Genomic DNA, 16,449 nt, shown 5'->3' on the forward strand with positions numbered 1-16,449 from the left:
TGTTTAAATTTGGCACCAATATCGCTGATTGGTCGCGGCCGGCGGTGGCCTGCGTGTCTCAAATCCGCCGCCAATTCTCGGCCGAGCTCGCCGGTCGCTGATTGGTCACAGCCAGCCGGCCGCGACCAATCAGAGAAGCGGTGTTTTAAATTTGGCGCCAATATCGCTGATTGGTGTTTAAATTTGGCGCCAATATCGAACCGTGTTAGTGAGGACCGGGGAGTGCCACTGCCTGTGCGGGTACTTCTGCTGCGAGCAGCCGAGGGATGACCGGTCATCTCCCGGCTGCATCGCCGCTGACCTCCATGCGGCTACCATCGGGAGATCAGCGGCTAGGGCCGCTGATCTCTCAACGGCAAGTGTAAAGGGAGGACCAGGGAGCGAGCTAGCACCGGTCATCTCCTGGCTGCGTCGCCGCTGATCTGCCGACGGTGGCCTGCGTGTCTCAAATCCGCCTCCAATTCTCGGCCAAGCTGCGCCGGTCGCTGATTGGTCGCGGCCGGCTGGCTGCGACCAATCAGAGAAGCGGTGTTTTAAATTTGGCGCCAATATCGCTGATTGGTGTTTAAATTTGGCGCCAATATCGAACCGTGTTAGTGAGGACCGGGGAGCGGCGCTGCCTGTATGGGTACTTCCGCTGTGAGCAGCCGGGAGATGACCGGCTAGCGCCGTTCATCTCCCGGCTGCATCGGCGCTGACCTCCATGCGGCTACCATCGGGAGATCAGCGGCTAGGGCCGCTGATCTCCCAACGGCAAGTGTGAAGGGAGGACCGGGGAGCGGCGCCGCCTAGGCCGCCGGTCGGAGTACTTCTGCTGCTAGCGCCGGTCATCTCCCGGCTGCATCGCCGCTGACCTCCGTGCGGCAGATGAGCTGCTAACGGCCGCCATCTTGTTCTGAAATCCTGCGTCGCTGATTGGCTGCGGCCGGACCAATCAGCGACGCGGGATTTCCTGGATGGACAGATAGATGGGATAAGCCGATTATATAGTAGATAACTACTATACTACTGGCCCTTATAGGTGTATTTTTAAGCTTTGATTTTATAGGCTGTACATCATCTGACTTTTATTTTGGCTTTGCAGAAAAAACTGAAGCGATTACTGAAATACATGGTGTTCCGTGACTACAAGTCCAAGGTCCTGAAGGGCATTGATGAGGATGATCTTGAGGGTAGGTAGACTTTTCGTGCCACACAGATGAAGCCTCTTACTAGGCGCGGAGCCTCATTTTGGCGATTCCCAAGATTCGTGAAGGATTCTAATTTGCTCTGCTCTTTGTACTCCGGTCGTGCACAGCGTCCTTGTTATGAGAGCGCTTTTTCCTTCCATAGATGTTTTGAAAAAGTGGGACTGATGAAGAGAGTAATTGATTTCAGCGTCGGTAATTTCAGTGCGGTGACAATGGGCAGAGGCGGTCGCTCTGATCGTTATTGCACGGGACAGCTGCTAATGCATTATTCAGGAAAATCCCGACCGAGCAGAGACAACGTTGACACATGCCGAATGCCTTTTTCCATGTGTGCTCGTGCGCGGGGTCCGGTGCCAACAGGACGATTCATGCATTGGAATAATTTATTTTATGATCCCGGGATTAGGCAATTTTCAGTAGCTGCCGTTGAAATAAAAAGAGCCACATAACCCATTGGAAGTGTTACGTGCACATGATGGGAAGCATTCTCTAGGATTACGTTTTTTATTGAATGTCTCTGTATAAAGGGCAAAAATTGCACCAAACTTTGACAAAACTTCGTAGATATTTACCCCTCCCCCCCTAGCCTGTTTTCACCTTCATGACCCCGCCAAATTTTACAATTCTGACCACTGTCACTTTATACGTTAATAACTCTGGAATGCTTAAACGGATCCAACTGATGCTGAGACTCTTTTATCATGGCATATTGTACTTCATGACGGTGATAAAATTTCTTCAATATGACTTGCGTTTATTTCTAAAAAAAAACCCCAGAAATTTGGCAAAAATTTGGAAAATTTTGCAACTTTCAAACTTTCAATTTTTATGCCCTCATATCAGAGAGTCATGTTACACAAAATAGTTAATAAATAACATTTCCCACATGTCTACTTTACATCAGCACAATTTTGGAAACATACATTTTTTTTTTTGTAAGAAGTTATAAAAGTTAAAAGTTGACCAGCAATTTCTCATTTTTCTCACAAAATTTACAAAACCATTTTTTTAGGGACCACATCACATTTGAAGTCACTTTCAGGGGTCTATATGACAGAAAATACCTAAAAGTGACACCATCCTAAAAATTGCACCGCTCAAGGTGCTCAAAACCACATTCAAGAAGTTTATTAACCCTTCAGGTGCTTCACAGGAATATTTGGAATGTGGAAGGAGAAAATAAACTGAACTTTTTTTTTTTCACAAAAATTTTAATTTGGACCCAATTTTTTTTTATTTTCTCAAGGATAACAGGAAAAAATGGACCCCAAAATTTGTTGTGCAATTTCTCCTGAGTACGCCAATACCCAATATGTGAAGGAAAACTACTGTTTGGGCGCACAGCAGGGCATGGAAGGGAAGTTGCACCATTTGAATGCAAAATTTGCTGGTATAAATAGCGGACGCCATGTTGCTTTTGGAGAGCCCCTGATGTGCCTAAGCAGTGGAAACCGCCCACAAGTGACACCATTTTGGAAATTTGACCCCTCAGGGAACTTATGTAGATGCGTGGTGAGCACCTTGCACCCCCAAGTGCTTCACAGAAATTTTTAACATAGAGCCGTGAAAATAAAAAAATCCCATTTTTCACACAAAGAAGTTCTTTTAGCCCCAAATTTTTTATTTTCAAAGGGGTAACAATTGTTGTGCAATTTTTATTGAGCATTCAGATACCCCTTATGTGGGGAAAAACTATTGTTTGGGCGCACAGCAGGGCTCAGAAAGGAAGGAGTGATGTTTTTGAATGCAAACTTTGATGGAATGGTCTACGGGTGTCATTTTATTTGGAGAGCCCCTGATGTGTCTAAACAGTGGAAAACCCCAACAATTGACCCCATTTTGCAAACTAGACCCCTCAAGGAATTTATTTAAATGTTTGGTGAGTACCTCGAATCCATAGATGCGTCACAGAATTTTACAATGTGTATCTGTAAAAATGGAAAAATATATTTTTCCCACAAAAAATGTTGTTTTAGTCCCAAATATTTTCATTTTCACAAGGATAGCAGGAGAAAATGGACCTCAAAATTTGTTGCGTAATTTTTCCTGGGTACATCGATAACCCATATGTGGTCGAAAACTATTTTTGATACACAGTGCAAAGCTTAGAGGGGAAGAAGCACCATATTGGAGTTCAGATTTTGCTGGACTGGTTTAAGGGTGCCATGTCACATTGGCAGAGCCCCTGAGGTGCCAAAACAGCAGAATCCCAAATAAGAGACCCTATTTTACAAACTACACCTCTCAACGAATCCATCTAGGGGTGCAGTAATCATATTGACACCACAGGTGGGTCACAGAATTTTATGCCATTGGGCAGTGAAGAAAAAAATAATTACATTTCTACCACCAAAATGATGTTTTAGCCCCAGATTTTACATTTTCACTCTGGGAAATGGTTAAAATAGTACCAAAATTTGTCCCAGAATTTCTTCTGAATGTGACGATACCCCATATGTGGCTGCACAGTACTGCTTTGCCACACGGCGAGACTTGGGAAGGACGGAGCGCCTCCTGGAGCGCATATTTTTCTAGAATTGTATGCGGACTCCATATACACAGCCCCTAAGTGCTAGAAGAGCAGAATTCCCCCTGAAGTGACCCCATTTTTAAAATTATACCCCTTTGGGAATTTAACTACAGGTGTAGTGACAATTTTGACTCCAAGGGTGTTTTCCAGAAACAAGCAGCAGTGGATATTGCTGAGTGAAAATTGCAAACTGCCATTGTAGTGACCAGTATGTTGTAGTGACCAATACCTTGTAGTGACCAGTACGTTGCAGTGACCAGTACTTTGTAGCAACCAGTATGTTATGTCCAGCTCCTGTTTCTGGAGACACGCACATGTAAATTAGGCGGACTCTCATCGCTACAGAAATGCAAAACATGTGGACTCTAACTGCGGTTTAGGCATACACTGTGGGGCTCAGAAGGGAAGGGGGCATTTGGATTTGGGAGCGCAGAATTTGCTGAATTTCTTTTGGAGGGCGATGAGCCATGGCGCTTTTCAAGAGCCTTTGTACTACCTGTAATGTGGAAGCCCCTGTATTTCCGTTAACAGATGATGGACCTGAGTGGTGACTTGCTTTTTTTTGTGGATTGAGTTGAAGCTTTTATTGGGAACATTTTGCATAACATTTTGGATCACATTTATCCTGCGCTCTACGCTGAGCACTTACATCAGGGTTTCCATCTACATCTCTGAATGACATGATTCAGACGAAACCCCCAAGAGATCCATGCACTATAATGAGGCAGCAGATTTACTCTGGACTCCATCTAGCCTCTGTTCAGCGGTGTCTTTTTCAGAGGTGCACAAAACTGTGGCCAACGGCATTTTTATGTGACGCGCCCCTGGGCCTGCTGTGTCGCGCAGCGTCTCGCGCACGGGGGCTTACCCGGAACCGGATCAGATGAGGGTTGTAGTCTCCGAGTGGCGGGGACCCGGTCCGTGCCCAGGGAGTCAAACTCAGTGTGTGGCAGTCTTGATAGATGTTATTTGAGTGTCGACTACGCCACCCGTTGATTTGCAGCTATGGAGCTGCCGGTGCAGGGCAGACCGCTGAGGCCGGTGTAGAATTGTGCAGCGTGATAGTATAACCCCCAACGGGAGGGGTATGGCCTCAGGGCAGCCGACGTGGAAGATGGGGGTAGCAGGAACCACTCAGAGACGGTGCGGTGTAATTCAGGGTCTTTACTGGTAACAACGATAGACCCTCCCGGAGTACTTGCTAGCGAACGGGGCCTGGTCAGTCCTTGAGCAGATGGGATCTCCCCTGGCCAGGCGGAGTTGTAGGCCTCCCAAACTGACTGTACTCTTCTGGCTACCTTGCTAGAAGCGGATATAAGTAGCCCACGTCCCTGAGTGTACCGTGTGGTGCTCACCCGTATAGCCGGTGACTCGGGGCCTTCTAATGGCTTCCGCTCCACGATGGCGGTGCTGGTCCCACGCGTGTGACCGTGCCTTCGGGTTTCTGGGCCTGAGGACCTGAAATCCCCTGCCGGTCGGCTTCTGCTGCTGGGTAAGAGTTAGTCCCCACAGCCTCGGACGCCGGGTCCGGTAAGAAAGCTTCTCAGTCAGGGCGAGCTCTGCAGCTGCCAGCCCCTGACTCGTAGTAGTATTGCTCCCACTGAGCTTCTGCTGTTTCTTCCTATGACTGTTTCTCGTCTCTACTTCTTCTCTACTCACCAACCCTGCCTCAGCCCTAGGTTTTTATAGGGGAAGTTCTTCCCCTCCCAAGACTGGGCAGGAGGTGTGGCATGCACAGGATCCCTGACCAAAGGACCTCCCACCTGCTCTCAGACATAACACTACATTACTGTGGAAACCAGACCCCTGGGGTGCCACATATGCATGCATAAAAAGTTGGACACCGTGGGGTCACAGGTCAGACAGCATCCACAGTGCCTGCACCTACCTCGTTACAGGAAATCTTCCACTGGGGGTTCCGTCTGAATTACGTATTCAGAGATTTACACGGAAACCCCAGTGTAAGCGCAGAGTGCAGGATAAATGTGAGCCGAGCCTTACTGCGGTCTTTGGGAGGCAGAATGAACAAATTAGCAGCAGGTGAAGACTTGGTTTTATTTATTTTTTACGCCGTTTCTTGTGCGGTATAAGTGATGAGATTACTTTATTCTTCGGGTGGGTGCAATTACAGCAATACCAGATTTATATCAGGTTTTTATGTTTGGCAGCTGTCACACACTAAAAGCCATATTTTGAGGGCCGACAGAGTCATGTAAGTGCTTGTTTTTTGCGGGACGAGTTAACGTTTTTATTGGTATCATTTTCGGCACATGGCATTTTTTGATCGCTTTCTATTCAGATTTTTGGGAGGCAGGGAGGCAGTATGAACAAAAACCAGCAAATCAGGACTTGTTTTTTGTTTTTTTTTTTTATGTCGTTTTGCATGTGGTAAAATTGATAAGGTAGCTTTTTCCTTTGGGTCAGTACGTTTATACCACATTTATGTTGTTTTTTTATGTTTTGGCGCTTTTACAAAATAAAAGCTATTTTCTAGAAAAAAATAATTGTTTTTGCATCGCTTTATTCTGAGAGCTATAACTTTTTTAATTTTTCGGCTGATGGAGCTGTATGGCGACTTGATTTTTGTGGAACAAGATGACGTTTTCAGAGATACCATTTTTATTTACATTTGTCTTTTTGATCTTGTTTTAGTCCACTTTTTGTTTGGCGGTATCATGATAAAGCATCGTTTTTTACCTCTTTTTTTTTTTACGGTGGTCACTGAAGGGGTTAACTAGTGGCACAGTTCTATAGGTCAGGTACCAGTCATGTATTTTTTTTGTTTGTTTATTTTTTCATAAAAAAATATTTATGGGTACAATATATATATATATATATATATATATATTTATTTTTTTAAAGATTTTTACATTTTTTTTCTACTTTTCACTTTGACTATGGAACTGTCACTTTTTTCAGCCTGAGCGCTTATAAAGCACAGGGATGCCGGAGCTTTCCTATGCCTTATAAACTCAGTGCTGCACTGACACACAAAGTTGCTAGATCATGCACTGTGCATGATATAGCAACTTTGCTAGCTCTGGTGAGCCGGATATTACGAGTTTGAAAAAGTTTTTGCATTTTTCCTTAAAGGGGTTGTCCATCTTTGTGGACATTTTTTTTTATATATATATATACTTACATGCATGTATTTTGGGCTAAAAAGAAAAATCATTTGTGAATTTGGGTTTCATGAAAAATTGCGCACAGTTTTGTTTTTAAACACTGTTTGTTTCCCTGCACACTCAACTTTGATGTGGTCTGCGGTCATAAATCGGATGAAAAGAGCTTAGGAAAGACAGAGAAAAGAGTTGCAAACTTCCCATCAGAATTTCAGAATGAGCTCACTGACAGATTCTCAGTTAACTCCTTCTGGGAAGCAATTGAAATTTTTATCTGAACCCAATTGGAAAAATTATTCTTAGCCCCAAATATATAAATTTAAGCAAAAAAAAAAAAAGTCAATATTCCCCATGGGCGTTCCTTAATGTAGAGACATGTGACTTAAGGTGAGACAACAAGAGCAAAAACTTGGTCTAAAATAAATCCAACAAAGAATTGGTGGAAATAAAAAGTGTAAAAGATGTGTAAAATGTATCCATTATGAGCCACGGATAAATTTGGCACCTTTTAAAGACTTTCTGGTCTCTGTTTTCGCTGTGTAAGCCATAGTCGAACCTCGCAATTCCTTGGAGGAAGAAATATCATAAGGGCTGCCTACAGAGCCATATTGTGTTTCTGTCTTATCCCATCTACATTTTATTCCAGTAGGGAAATTATCTGTCATTAACGCAAAAAAAAAAACCAAAAAGAAACGTTGAAATGACTCTGTGGGCTCTGTCCCAGCCTACACAGTAAAGCTGACCTGCTGAAAATATGTGTGAGGACTGTAATATTTAATGATATTTTTTTATGTAAAAGTTTATAATAAATTCATTTTTATAATTTGGAATTTTCTTGCCATTTTTTGGTCTCGTCGCATGTGATTTCCACGTGGAATGTCGCACGCAGGAGAAGTGCGTTGTAAAAACATATTCACCTTTGCTAGACCTACGGTTATACGGCAGTTGTGATGGGAAACATCAGCAGCTTTTCGGGGCTCGCCATTTTCCCTTTTCCATCCTCTCCTCTGCGCGGAGATTTAAAACACCTGAAATAATAAGGATCAGGAAAGAAAATCGTATTTTTGGAAGACATTATCCAGCAATTAACATAACTTAGGAGGGTTTAAAATATATATTATTCGTACAGTTTTGACTATCCTGAAAGGAATGTTCTCATTTTTATTTTATTATTTTATTATTTTTTTTTTTATAATTTTGCTTAAAATGTTACTGTACCCCCTAACCGTTCCCCCTGATACGATTTGCTCCTTGCCATAGTTCACACTGCGAATTTAAAAAATTATATATGTAAAATATAGAACAAAATCATAGTGAAATATTAGTGTTTTTTTTATAGTAAAACTTTAAACTGTTTATAAAACTTTTTATAAAAAATAGTTGTTTTTTTTTTAGCAATAATGCTGCAGACTGCACTTGTTTAGTCAACTTTCCGGGTCCGGTTTACCATTTGCATTTTTAAGGCATTTTCTTTATTTTTTTGTCCTGTTCTATTTGCTGATGTTTGGTTTTTTTTGCGTCAAATTCTTTAAAATGGCACATAAAGCTCCTGAATTTTAAATTAAGATTTTTTTTTTTGCGACTTTTTAGGGGAAAAAGTTGTCGGATTCATTAAAATGTTGCAAAATTTGCTCAAAATTTTTTACGTGTACATAAAGTCACTGCTGTGGGGACTGGAGTACACCTGAACCGAAATATTGTGACTTTTTAAAAAGTCGGAATTTATGAATCTCAAACATCATCTACAATGGCAAAAAAAAAAGGCAAATACATATAAAATAGACTTTAAGAAAAGCCCAAATTATTAGAAAAATAAGGCGTAAATGAAAAGCACCAAAAACTAGACAAAAAAAAAAGGCGCAAATGCAATATTTAATTACTAACCTCAGTTTTGTTCTGAATTCATTTATGCCAGTATCACACAAGCCAAAAGTTCAGACCCAACTCCTACAGTCAAGTCCTTTGCATATTGGTGGCCATCATTCTTTATTTTGTTTTCTTCAGATATGTTTAGAATTCTTTTTATTTGGACCGGGGGAGGGGTGGTGTTCAATTCATTTATTTTGTTCACACACGTGTACTGCTGCTTTTTTTTTAAAGTCATTGCTCAATTTAATCTCCTCCTCTTCTCGGTCCCTAAGGTCCCTGTTCAATGATTGGCGATCAGTCATCTATCACCGATCCTTTGGATATTTATTTTTCAATGGTATTATTATATTTTTATCTTTTTTGGCCTTTGTACAAAATCCATAACAACCCCCTATTTCCAATGTGCTTTTTAGAATGCTGCTGTCATCCATCGATGCAGAGCGACATTTGGGTGTGGTCTGAGGGTGACCACTACCTTATGTCCTCCTAAATGTACCCCTCATGTTATGCACTTTTGAAGATTTCCCTACCAACTTAAAGGGAATTTGTCATCAGGTTTTTGTTTTTAAATCTGTGAACAGCATAATGTAGAGGCAGAGACCCCGATTCCAGCGATGTGTCACTTGCACACCAGCTTGCTCTAGTTTCAGTACAATCAGTGTTTTATCAGCAGGAGATTATCACCGCGGGACTAGATGACTTGTGCCAAACAGTCCAGCTAATCTGGCCCTCACCACTAATTGGCAGCTTGCGGGTGTACACAGGAAGCTGTCAATGATGTGGGCAGGGTTATCTACAGCTCCGCATTCCAAGCTCTGCTAGATCAGAAAACAAAGATTGTATCAAAACTACAGGCGCTCTGTGCACCCTTGGTGTGGCCAAATAGTTCAGTTCACTTTCCGGCTTCTTTTCGTTCCTCTAAAGACAAATTTGTCAATCAAGGAAGAAAGGGGCAGAGATAAATTGAAAACAAGAAGGTGGGACGGTGCACTGAACTGTTTGGCCACTCCAAGGGTGCACCAAGCGGCTCTGCTTGGTTTGAACAGTTTTTTGTGCAGGACAGATTCCCTTTAAGAATGGATGTGTACAGACATATGTGCCATTGTTTTTTTTTATTAATATTTAGGTGTCTATGTGAAATTACATTTTTATATTGTTTCTTTTTTTTTCTTTTTTCCGCGGTGTGGTAGAGTAGGTGGTGTGTGGGTTCAGGATGCGGGGTAGTGTGATGTGTGGGCTGGGTGGGATGTTTGCTGTTTTTGCGCCCACATTGATTTTGGATGTTGATTGACAGAAGTTATTTTGAGTGGAAGAACTTTTCTGTGAATTCGGCAAACAAAAAACTTCTGTGTGCTTCACAGGACGCTGCCACCTACGATGACAAATTGCCCCAGGAGAGCGCTGTATTTTTAATCATCCAAATCTAATTGCCTGAACTGACCGTCTGCCTCCGATTTCATGTGATTTAATATTACATTATAATATGGATGGAAGTCCTAACATTCCCTGAAGTTGGGACCCTTCATCCCATTTAAATTTCCTTTGTGATTTCAATAGTTTCAGGATGTAACAAATCTCTGCCCCTCTGGTCAATTATGATTTTTATGTTTGTAAATCTCCTTAATTGAAACTTGCAGCATCACTTTTTATACTTTTTATGTTTTTCTTTTTTTTTACAATCTAAAGCTCCAAACCCCCCTACACAATGTCATTTTCCCCGCCTGCAGCTGCCTCTAGGGGGAGCTATACGATGACCTATCACCAGTTAGTTCTTGTGTGAATCGTATTCCCGCTGCTCGCCTGAGTATTCCGTTTCTTTTTTTAAATCCGTCGTAAAGTTCTAGAGTGATGGGGCGTTTTATTTAGCGCTATTATTTATCTGTACCTAGGGGGTGTGGCTTACAGTGTACGTATGCAGAGCAGCCTAAAGACACGCCCCCGAGGAGTCTTGTAAGCTTCACTCCTTTAGTAAAGACCATAAAAATGAACACTAAAAAGTAAATTTTTGGAAACGTATGGCATATTTAAAAAGCAAACAAAAAGGTAATAATTAAGGGCGTAGCAGGAATAAAAATGAGTAAAAAAAATGTCCACTTCTGACCTGGTGACTGGTACTCTTTAAGAGCTTACTGTATTCAGTGTTATCTTTTTTTTTTTTTACATGTGCTGTTGATTTATTGAATAAAAATAAAAATGGCGGCTACTCATTAAAAAGGTAGCCGGAAGCATTTGTCACCTACAGATGTGTCCTTCCTTACCTTTTAATTTTGACTTGAGACGACCAGCTTTAAAAAGACATGATTTTGTGATACTCTGTCAGGAGATGTCTCTGATATATATCTAGATGTGGCCATCCAGTGGTTGTGATGTGAATTACAGCCTGTTGAGGGTCTTGATAATATATTAAATATGGTTTGAGAGAAATTGGGGTCCTCAACTAAGTTCATGGCTCGGTAAGAGTTGGTACAGGCACTGGATGAGTGATAAATTCTAAATCGAAGGGGTTCAACCATTAGGACCCTCGATACAGGATCGGTGGTTTAGCATACACCTTTTGCTATGATAGGTAGACTAGGACTGCAGCGTGGATTAGTTAGACTTTCATGGCATATTTTTACAGCCGTTCTAGTATCACTTGAAGAATAACCTGTGTCTTTCCCTCTGTGTTGTGCAGAGAAGCTGGCCGCTAACAATAATGCCAACAAGCGGCAGAAGCTAGCCCAGGACTTCCTGAACTCCATTGACCAGACGGGAGAGCTGCTAGCCCTGATGGAAGACGACGAGATTGATGAAGTTAAGCAAGAAAGAATGGAGGTAAAGTTCCTTTTATAAACTCTCACACTGTAATCAAAAGTGGGATTCAAATTTTTTTTACCTAATTTTTCCTATTGAGAGTGCAGGGAAGCACACTATGCAAAATAAAACTGCCATACACTGTGCCCCCTGAGAAGAAAACTGCAATACACTGTGCCCCTGAAAAGAAAACTGCAATACACTGTGCCCCCTGAGAAGAAAACGGCCATACACTGTGCCCCCTGAAAAGAAAACTGCAATACACTGTGCCCCCTGAGAAGAAAACTGCCATACACTGTGCCCCCTGAGAAGAAAACGGCCATACACTGTGCCCCCTGAAAAGAAAACTGCCATACACTGTGCCCCCTGAGAAGAAAACTGCCATACACTGTGCCCCCCGAAAACAAAACTGCCATACACTGTGCACCCTGAGAAGAAAACTGCCATACACTGTGCCTCTGAAAAGAAAACTGCAATACACTGTGCCCCCTGAGAAGAAAACTGCCATACACTGTGCCCCTGAGAAGAAAACTGCCATACACTGTGCACCCTGAAAACAAAACTCCCATACACTGTGCACCCTGAAAACAAAACTGCCATACACTGTGCACCCTGAAAACAAAACTGCCATACACTGTGCACCCTGAAAACAAAACTGTCATACACTGTGCCCCCTGAGAAGAAAACTGCAATACACTGTGCCCCTGAAAAGAGAAATGCCATACACTGTGCCCCTGAAAAGAAAACTCCCATACACTGTGACCCCTGAAAACAAAACTCCCATACACTGTGCCCCCTGAAAACAAAACTCCCATACACTGTGCACCCTGAAAACAAAACTGCCATACACTGTGCACCCTGAAAACAAAACTGCCATACACTGTGCACCCTGAAAACAAAACTGCCATACACTGTGCACCCTGAGAAGAAAACTGCAATACACTGTGCACCCTGAGAAGAAAACTGCAATACACTGTGCCCCCTGAGAAGAAAACTGTCATACACTGTGCCCCCTGAGAAGAAAACTGCAATACACTGTGCCCCTGAAAAGAGAACTGCCATACACTGTGCCCCTGAAAAGAAAACTCCCATACACTGTGCCCCCTGAAAGCAAAACTCCCATACACTGTGCCCCCTGAAAACAAAACTCCCATACACTGTGCCCCCTGAAAACAAAACTGCCATACACTGTGCACCCTGAGAAGAAAACTGCCATACACTGTGCCCCCTGAAAAGAAAACTGCAATACACTGTGCCACCTGAGAAGAAAACTGCCATACACTGTGCCCCCTGAGAAGAAAACTGCAATACACTGTGCCCCTGAAAAGAAAACTGCAATACACTGTGCCCCTGAAAAAAAAACTCCCATACACTGTGCCCCCTGAAAACAAAACTGCCATACACTGTGCCCCTGAAAAGAAAACTGCCATACACTGTGCCCCCTGAAAAGAAAACTGCCATACACTGTGCCCCTGAAAAGAAAACTGCCATACACTGTGCTCCCTGAAAAGAAAACTGCCATACACTGTGCTCCCTGAAAAGAAAACTGCCATACACTGTGCCCCTGAAAAGAAAACTGCCATGCACTGTGCCCCTAAAAAGAAAACTGCCATACACTGTGCCCCCTGAGAAGAAAACTGCAATACACTGTGCCCCTGAAAAGAAAACTGCCATACACTGTGCCCCCTTGAAACAAAAGCTGCTCCTCACTGTGTCACCTCATTATAATTTTCCTCCAATTTAATTTCTATGCTAATTGTTCTGCACAATGTACCTTCTCAAAAAACCAGTGCAACTCATTTTGCCTCATTCAATAGTCCCACACGCTTTGCCCCCTGAAGGTAAAAATACACAAAATATTCTACACTCTCCCCCTGAAAAAGTGTGTGCCCTCCAGCCTAGGTGAGAAATACTCACCCATCCCATTTCCTGTTAAGTGTAAACCTGCCTCTAGCAGGATGGACTATGAGATGGATTACAGGTAATGGGGGCGTGTCTTTGTCTCTACAGGTAATGGGGGCGTGTCTTTGTCTCTACTGGTAAAGGGGCGTGTCTTTGTCTCTACAGGTAACGGGGGCGTGTCTTTGTCTCTACAGGAAATGGTGGCATGTCTGTCTTTCTACAGGAAGTGGGGGCGTGTCTTTGTCTCTACAGGAAATGGGGGCGTGTCTTTCTATATCTCTACAGGAAGTGGGGGCTTGTCTTTGTCTCTCTGCAGGAAGTGAGGGGATGGGTTTTGTCTCTTTGCTCCTGCTCTCCTGTTGTCACGGGTGTGTCAGATGTGACAGACAGTCGCCCTGCAGTGGGTTACAGGATATTTCTACGTTTGGCATTGCAGACAGCTCCTTAGGTAAGAGGCTATCTTTAGAACCGAGCAGCTCCTCCCTCTTGCTAATTAGCTCTCTGGCCTGGGTGTATATATACCTGGTGTGTCTGAGAGGGAGTTGCCAGCTATATTCATTTCTACTTGTGATGCTTAGCAGGAGCAGTACTTCGTCCTTTCTGGAGCTTGGGGCCGTGTGCATATTTGGAGTCGTCTATAGCTAAGCAATTTCCCCCTGTTTTGTCTTCCGTTGTTGTCTATAGTGTTTAGTGGAGGTTGACAGGGGCTCATCTCCTTCCATCTCTAGCTGTAGCCATACGCCAGGGAGTGTAGGGCGAGGCACGCGTACGTTGATTGCTGAAGAGGCAATATAGGGATGGTAGTTGAGACAGGGTGACGCTAGACCAGACTAGGAGGTCTCCACTTCCCTCTTTCCATAGTGTCTGGGCTCCCTTTCCCTTTTCCCTCTGTGTTGCACTAACACCTGGTGTGACACCTGTCTGTCAAACTGTATAGCAGCATAACGGAAAGGCATGCTTTTCAGTGCAGAGGAGGCCAACCATTGCACAATGGCAGAAGCAAGCAGTGCATAATGGGAAGTGAGAGAAAGGAAGTTCCTGCACTTATAGTGCTGACAGAATACTGATTAAGAAGAATTGTTCACTGAATGAGAATGAATGGTCAGTTACAAAACCAAAACTAGTTTCTCCTTGTTGTTGGGGTAAAAAACTGCAAGACCACACATTTATTGAGGATTTGTGGAAAGGAAAGTTATTCTTTAAGTATTATGTCTGGTATACATGAATCTGACAAATAGATCGTAAAGGGAATTTCTCAACTGTAAGGAACCCAGAATAGCATCTTAATGTTAGAGGACAACAATAAAAGTGAGGTTGGAATTGCATTATGGCGGGTGCATTAACCTTCTTCATTACTCCCCCACCGGAGCAATAGTTCTCCACTGGACTGACAGCTCTGCCCTCTGCTGGTCAGACTCATTATGTAACAGAGGACGTTGTAGTTCATGGATTCTTGTACAGAATGCTTAGCTCATCCTATTGCATCTTCTGGTCCTTGATTTTCATTCTGTTGGGAATGTACTGATGCGTTCAGCTTTCGTAAAGGATTATTTAGTTGCCCTATTCTAGAGGAAAAAAATATTTCCAGTTGACTGTTAAGATGAGTATTAACGTGTTATTCACAATAATATGCTGCCGCTGGGAGTCCAACTGCCAGGACCCCCAGAGATCCCAAGAACCAGGTTGTATAACGGTTCAATCCTTCTTGAATGGAGTATGCTCGGCCTCCGCACCATTCACTGTCTATGGGACTGATGGTAATAGCCAAGCACTGTGCTATGCAGTCCCATAGGCAATAAATTTAGCATAGACTATCTATTATCTATCTATTATCTATCATCTATCTATCATCTATCTATCATCTATCTATCATCTATCTATTATCTATCTATTATCTATCATCTATCTATTTATATATCTATGTATCTATCTATCTATTATCTATCTATCATCTATCTATCTATTATCTATCTATTATCTATCTATCATCTATCTATTATCTATTATCTATCTATTATCTATCTATCATCTATCTATCATCTATCTATCTATCATCTATCTATCTATCATCTATCTATCTATCTATCTATCATCTATCTATCTATTATCCATCTATCTATCCATCTATCAACTATTATCTATCTATCATCTATTATCTATCATCTATCTATTATCTATCATCTATCTATCTGTCTGTCTATTCATCTATCATCTATCTATCTATCATCTATCTATCATCTATCTATCATCTATCTATCTATCATCTATCTATTATCTATCTATCTATTATCTATTATCTATCTATCTATCTATCTATCACAGCTATCCCCGAAGGCAATGGAGAAGAAGGGATTGTGGCATAGGAACTCCAAGGAAAAGTGTGTTGACAAACTTTGCAGCCGGCAGAATTGTGAATGCTGCTGTGGAATATATCGCAGACTGTAATATGAAAACCTTAAAGTCATTAGTTATGTCATGAAGTATTTAGGCATGTGCACACGGTTTCTTTAAAGGGAATCTGTCAGCACATTTTTGCTATGTAATCTGAGAGCGCCATGATGTAGGGGCAGACACCCTGATTCCAGCAATGTGTCACTAACTGGGCTGCTTGGTACAGTATTGATAGAATCCCTGTTTTCTCTGCTGAATGCTGAGCTGTGTGTAACCCCGCCCACAACACCGATTGGCAGCTCCACTGTTAGCAAGGAGCCCATCAGTGTTAGGGGCGGGGTTACACACATCAGCCTGACTGCCTGGCACGTGACACTTAGTCCTCTAATGATCTCCTGCTGATAAAACACTGATTGTATTGAAACCACAGCAAGCAGCTCAGTAAGTGACACATCTCTGGAATTGGAGTATCTGCCCCTACCTCATGCTGCTCTCAGATTAAATAGCAAAAACCTGCTGACAGATTCCCTTTAAGACATCAATGGAGCCCCCAGGTTTTCCAAAGTGAAAATGCTTCAGATGTAGACTGTAAGCCTGTGACAGTCGGGTCAACTCCCCTCTGCACCAGACTGTTATATGTAAACCCTCGTCA

At 42.7% G+C, this 16,449-nt stretch overlaps 1 protein-coding gene across 3 annotated transcripts in view; it reads left to right on the forward strand.

Moving 5' to 3' along the window:
• SUPT3H (SPT3 homolog, SAGA and STAGA complex component) overlaps window positions 1–16,449 on the forward strand; it is a 633,482-nt gene that overhangs the window by 423,307 nt on the left and 193,726 nt on the right. For all 3 annotated transcript variants that reach the window (XM_073673939.1, XM_073673940.1, XM_073673941.1), the window contains 2 exons: window positions 1,085–1,172; window positions 11,386–11,525. In XM_073673939.1, the coding sequence (XP_073530040.1) occupies window positions 1,085–1,172; window positions 11,386–11,525 (228 nt within the window). The remainder of the gene's footprint in view (window positions 1–1,084; window positions 1,173–11,385; window positions 11,526–16,449) is intronic.

The sequence above is a fragment of the Phyllobates terribilis genome, unplaced genomic scaffold, assembly GCF_046119375.1.
Source record: "Phyllobates terribilis strain yellow unplaced genomic scaffold, ASM4611937v1 Scaffold_3__8_contigs__length_932513732, whole genome shotgun sequence".
In the NCBI taxonomy this organism is placed as follows: Eukaryota; Metazoa; Chordata; class Amphibia; order Anura; family Dendrobatidae; genus Phyllobates; species Phyllobates terribilis.